Raw genomic sequence first — 5,625 nt, 5'->3', positions numbered from 1 at the left:
TCACTCAGTGTATGTATGCTGTGGTCATAGAAAGTAAATGTAGAATCATCTATATCTTGCAAACAATAAACCATAAACCAGGTAAATCAAATCTCCAGTCCATCACATTGTAAACTGCTTGGATAAATAAATGAAAAAGTCAGTGTAGCATGAAGTGGTTAATTAAACAGCTCCCAGGTCATAACTGGATATTAATCTCCCTTGCTAATGAATGAATTCATCTTGAATGACATGCAAGTAGCCAAGACTAATGGATCTATGGCTCATGAAATGTTACCCGCAGGTATGTTGACAGAACGCACTGATCCTTTATTTCTCTCAGTGAGCCATTTGCTCATATACTCTAAACTCTTTATACAGATGCGACTATTGTAGATGCCTTATTATTCGCTTACTAAAGCTCCGTGGCTCTTTTACCAGGAGGAACTGCATCAAAAACAGACATGTTTGTCCTTGATTTTCAGTAAAATAGAAAATTAAAGCACCCAGATGCTCTGTGAAACTCTTGCTTTTGTCTAGAAAACATCAGTTTTTGTTACAGTATCCTTATTTGGATCCACTGTAAAACATCAAAGGAAGCTCTGCCTGCAGTATAAATATGTATTTCAAAATATCCTCATGGAGAAGGGTGTCTCCAGCGACTAATACTGTCTGCAGTGTACAATGCAAAACACAAAAACAGATGGTTGACTCCCCAGTATGCTCACTATGTTGTTCTCGTCTCAGATTTGGAATGACTACAAGCTGCGATGGATGCCGGCAGAGTTTGATGGGATAGAGTTCATTAGAGTACCATCAAACAAGATCTGGAGACCCGACATTGTGCTCTACAACAAGTGAGACAAACACCATCATTACCATCATCATAACATCACTATATATATATATATATATATATATCAGTACTATATCACTAGAAAAACAACAGCAATGGTTGTTTCCTCAAACACTTAAAACTACTTATGTTCACACCCTAACAAGCGACCTTTTAAAGGCCTTGTGAATAATGACTATTGGAACAAAAATAGTAGAATGATGTTATAGTGCCGCAAATCCCCTAAAGGAAAGGTCAGGGTAAATGCCAAAACAAACAAACAAAAAACACGCATTGTACCTTCTTTTAGTTTTTTAAATGTAACTACCTTATCCATAAAGATGGAAGATCACAAACCACTCATGTGAATCATTTTGTAATGGTCATATGGCCAAATTTGGTAGGCACTGACCAATAGAATGGTCAAAATCTCTTTTATACCTCTAGCTGCTACACTGTGCAACAGAATATACTGTAATAACACTGAAATATGCTAACGTGATTGTCTATTGTTCAGGGTCAGTTTGTGCTGACCCAATTTCAATTCACTTAATTGTTCTCTCATTTCTTCTTTCAACTTACAACAGTGACTCACAATGTTAATCAAAGGCAATTTAGTATTTCAGAAAAATACGTAATGCAGCTCCATTGTCCTCTTTCTTTTAATCCTAATGGTTTCTTTCTTACCTCTATAACTTCACCTTTTTATCTTCTCCCCTCTCTTGTGTCCCTTGCTTCCATTTTCTCCTCGCCTTCCCACTCATTGTTTGACGTCTCTGCCTTCCTATAACCTTTGTGTCTTGCTTGTATCCTATCTCCTCATACCTACTCTGCCATGGCTCGCATTGATTACACACACACACACACACACACACACACACACGCACGTCATATACAGCGCTGTAGGTGATTTCCTGGTGGAGGATAAGACCAAGGCTCTGCTGAAGTTTGATGGTACCATCACCTGGGTTCCTCCAGCCATTTTCAAATCTTCCTGCCCCATGGACATTACCTACTTCCCCTTCGACTATCAGAACTGCTCCATGAAGTTTGGGTCCTGGACTTATGACAAAGCCAAGATTGACCTGGTACTTATTGGGTCTAAGGTCAGTGCCTGTGACTGTGTCCAAGTCTGGCGTAACTATCAACTATCTCTTTCATTATTTTTCTGTCTATCCTACATCCAGAAAAAACACTGATTTGATACTCTTATTTGATTAGACACTACAGGTATTTACTATAGGAATCATTATTATTGTTTTTTATTGGAAGGAGTTCTCTGATGATGTCATGCTGAAGTCATTAGGGTTATCCTGAATATGGCATTTGAAAAAAGTGAGTATTTAAGTGCAATATGGAATTGCTGCAGTACCCATTTGAACATCATTTATCACTGTGTATTTTGAATATAAATCCAGCAAAAAATTACAAAAAGATCTAAAATAGAGAGTAGTATGACAGAGGGATAATCAGTGGCTGCACCTCCATTTTCTCCCCATTTTCCTCCCCACTTCATCTGACTACTGACACTGCAATATTTTCTGACTTGTAAAAAAGCTATAAGCATTGCAAGATGATTATATTTACGGTAAACTACATAAGCGTCTTCTTGCAGAAACATACAGTATTTTGGGTGCCTGCAGGTGAAAATCAGTTTAAAGTTGATTTGCATTTTCTACCAAAATCTATCAGACAAAAATGAGCCTTGTATGTATTGTATTGACTGATAGGGCCCTTTTAAGAATGTTAAGTTGAATCATGTGATATGATTTTAAGATTGTTCTCCATCTCCCAGGTGAACCTGAAAGACTTCTGGGAGAGTGGTGAATGGGAAATCATTGACGCTCCGGGCTACAAGCATGATATCAAGTACAACTGCTGTGAGGAGATCTACCCAGACATCACCTACTCCTTCTACATCAGGCGCCTGCCACTCTTCTACACCATCAACCTCATCATCCCCTGCCTCCTCATCTCTTTCCTCACAGTGCTGGTTTTCTATCTCCCGTCTGACTGTGGAGAGAAGGTCACGCTCTGTATCTCCGTCCTGCTCTCCCTCACTGTGTTCCTGCTCGTTATCACGGAGACCATCCCCTCCACATCGCTTGTCATCCCTCTCATTGGAGAGTATCTGCTCTTTACAATGATCTTCGTCACACTCAGCATCGTCATCACTGTGTTCGTGCTGAATGTACACTACCGTACGCCAATGACCCACACTATGCCGGGTTGGGTGCGCTCTGTGTTTCTCAAAGTGTTGCCGAGGATTATGCTGATGCGGAGGCCGATTGACGAAGACAGCAAAGCTGGGGGGTTGGACAGCAGTGGGGAGGCAGGAGGAGCTGGAGGGGGAGGAGGAGGCGGAGGAGGGAAAGGAGGGAAGAAAAGGAAGAATAGCTTGATGCAGGTAAGGCGTCCACATCCAAAAGCATCTAGTTCAGGTCAGGACCTGTTATTTTAAACAAAGACAGTGGCCCCTCTAGGCATCTAGTGAAGGTCAATGCGAGATCAGGAGAAGCAAAAAACTAAGATACACAAGTCACAGTTACTGCACTGTATATTATTGAAGAAATGTTTAAATTATTCATTGTAGCCCTGAGAATTATGTCCATATGGGATGATTCTGCACCTCACGATGCCTACATTCAGTACCAATGCAGGATGCAGCGTGCCTTCTAGGTAGCGAGGTGCACAGTACGTGTGTGAAGGTCGCAATGGTGGATGAGCATGTAAGTGTGTAGTAAGTCCAACTTTCAAGCAATCCTCACAAACCTGTGATAATTATTTTAACTGCAAAAGCAAGCTTTTCTGAATCTAAACATACTGTAAGCATAGTTTGCCACAACCACAACCTTTCCCTAACCATAACCATACCATAGTTGCCATGCAAAAATGATGAAAATTGAGATTGTAGAAAGCAAGAAAAAACAGCACCATCAGACGTAGAAAAGCATTGTCACTGCACGTAATCTGGGGTTCTGCAGAACTGTCCAGTGTTGACATGCTTGTCTCGGGACAGAGTTAATTCACTGATGTATCTGAACTTTAAAACTCTGTCTACTTCCATATAGTGTTGATTATGATATGCTTCAGTAATGAGAGAGAAGAGTCTTCTCTGAAGGTTTTTCGCTAGTGCACTATAGTGTAGTTTTGACTTAAACCTCTTTTCAACCAATCAGCATCTTTGTGCAGCTGAAGATGATGATTTCTGCTTATTCAGCTCTGAAAAACAAGTCAGTGTACTTTCAAAAATTTTATCAATCAAGAGTGTTCCAGCTGTGGGACTAGGAACCATCACAGTCGTCATTGATTTTGCCAGATCTCAGGCAGTTATAGCATGGAAGAGCAGCTAGCAGAAGCAACTGAACTGTTTCCTCAACAAAAGATATTCCTGTATAAAAAATATTTCCCCTTCTGGGAATCAGATCACCTATAGCTTGCTTGTTGGACCATACAACAGTCTTCCGTCTTCCCACTTTCCAATGTTGTAACCCCTTAATGATCTGGCTACTTGCTTCTTGAAAGTACCACCAAGTTCTCACACACAATGTATATACAGTATGATCCATACGTAAGTTCTTTATGGTCAACACTGAGAGCTCGAAGGAAGCCCTCATTAATGTTTCACTCCCCAAAACAATGGAAAGAAACAAGTCTGTCCTTGTTATCACCTTGTTAAAGTTGTTCTGCTCAGATCCCAGAGATGTTTCCTAGAGATCCCATTAATTTATATGAAATTATTACCTGAAAGATGTCGACTGTGAGTTGAAGCAGAATGTGAAGCTTAATCTGAACTCTGGTTGTGATCCCCAGCAGGTCGGAGGAGGCTCCCTCAACTGTCTGGAGTTTGGGGACAGTAAGCTCTCGTCCGTGGAGGGCTGCACTGGGAAGAAATGCCCTTGCCCCTGCCAACATGGGAATGAGACCCCAGAAACACCAGACATGGGGAAGATGACGCGTCAGCTGAGTCCCCAAAGCATCAACACAGTGGTGGCCTTTTCCGTGGTGTCACCTGAGATCAAACAGGCCATCGAGAGTGTCAAGTACATCGCTGAGAACATGAGGAGTCGCAACAAAGCCAAAGAGGTGAGTCATTCTAATTTTCACTTTAATGGATCACTCTGAATGGCATTATATAGTAAAATAATAAAATAAACAAAATCCAATGCAGGCTTTTCATCAAGAGTCGCCCTCCAACAAACACACATATGCAAAGATACACCATCAAGGCATCCATTTTTTGTTTTTAGTTGTTTACTGTCAGTTTCATACTGTGTAAGAAAAATAAGAAATGTAACAATGAAAAAACAGATGGAAAACTAAAAAATCTGTTGTCCCTGTTTTTTTTAAAGAAAAACCTGAGAAAATACCAAAGTAATCATTCAAGCAATGTTGCATGTTGTCCATAATTATTTTATCATAAATGATCAAATAACAACAAAGGAGGGACACAAATTTAAATGGTAAGAAAAGTAAATCAAATAAAAACTTCAATTAAATTCACCAAAATGATATTTCTGATATTTGAGAAAATAGCAAAAACACCAGAAAGTGATACTCAAGGAAACCTAAAAAACTGCTGGGGCAGGACTACACCCTGAAAACAGGGTGTAAGTAGGTTTTGGGAACTCTTCAGTTCCAATTTTTGTTTACATCTAGCTCCTGGTTATCTGGAGATTAAAAGAAGAGAAGGGAAGGGAAGAGCGTCTGTCAAACATGAAGCAGTGGCTTCCTGTTGTCTAGGATGGCCCTCAAGATCCAAGATCAAACACATACCTGCAACATCTTAAATAATGACCCTGATTTATTAC

General features: G+C 40.2%; 1 protein-coding gene across 1 annotated transcript in view; it reads left to right on the top strand.

The window, feature by feature from the left end:
- The window catches only part of LOC118327114 (neuronal acetylcholine receptor subunit alpha-3-like), a 23,015-nt gene that overhangs the window by 15,299 nt on the left and 2,091 nt on the right, over window positions 1-5,625 (top strand). The window contains exons 3-6 of the mRNA XM_035660344.1: window positions 727-836; window positions 1,713-1,920; window positions 2,610-3,221; window positions 4,628-4,900. Coding sequence (XP_035516237.1) covers window positions 727-836; window positions 1,713-1,920; window positions 2,610-3,221; window positions 4,628-4,900 — 1,203 coding nt within the window. The remainder of the gene's footprint in view (window positions 1-726; window positions 837-1,712; window positions 1,921-2,609; window positions 3,222-4,627; window positions 4,901-5,625) is intronic.

This window comes from Morone saxatilis, unplaced genomic scaffold (assembly GCF_004916995.1).
Source record: "Morone saxatilis isolate NCDOM2014 unplaced genomic scaffold, NCSU_SB_2.0 Contig17, whole genome shotgun sequence".
Lineage (NCBI taxonomy): Eukaryota > Metazoa > Chordata > Actinopteri > Moronidae > Morone > Morone saxatilis.
This window is presented reverse-complemented; position numbering and strand designations above follow the sequence as displayed.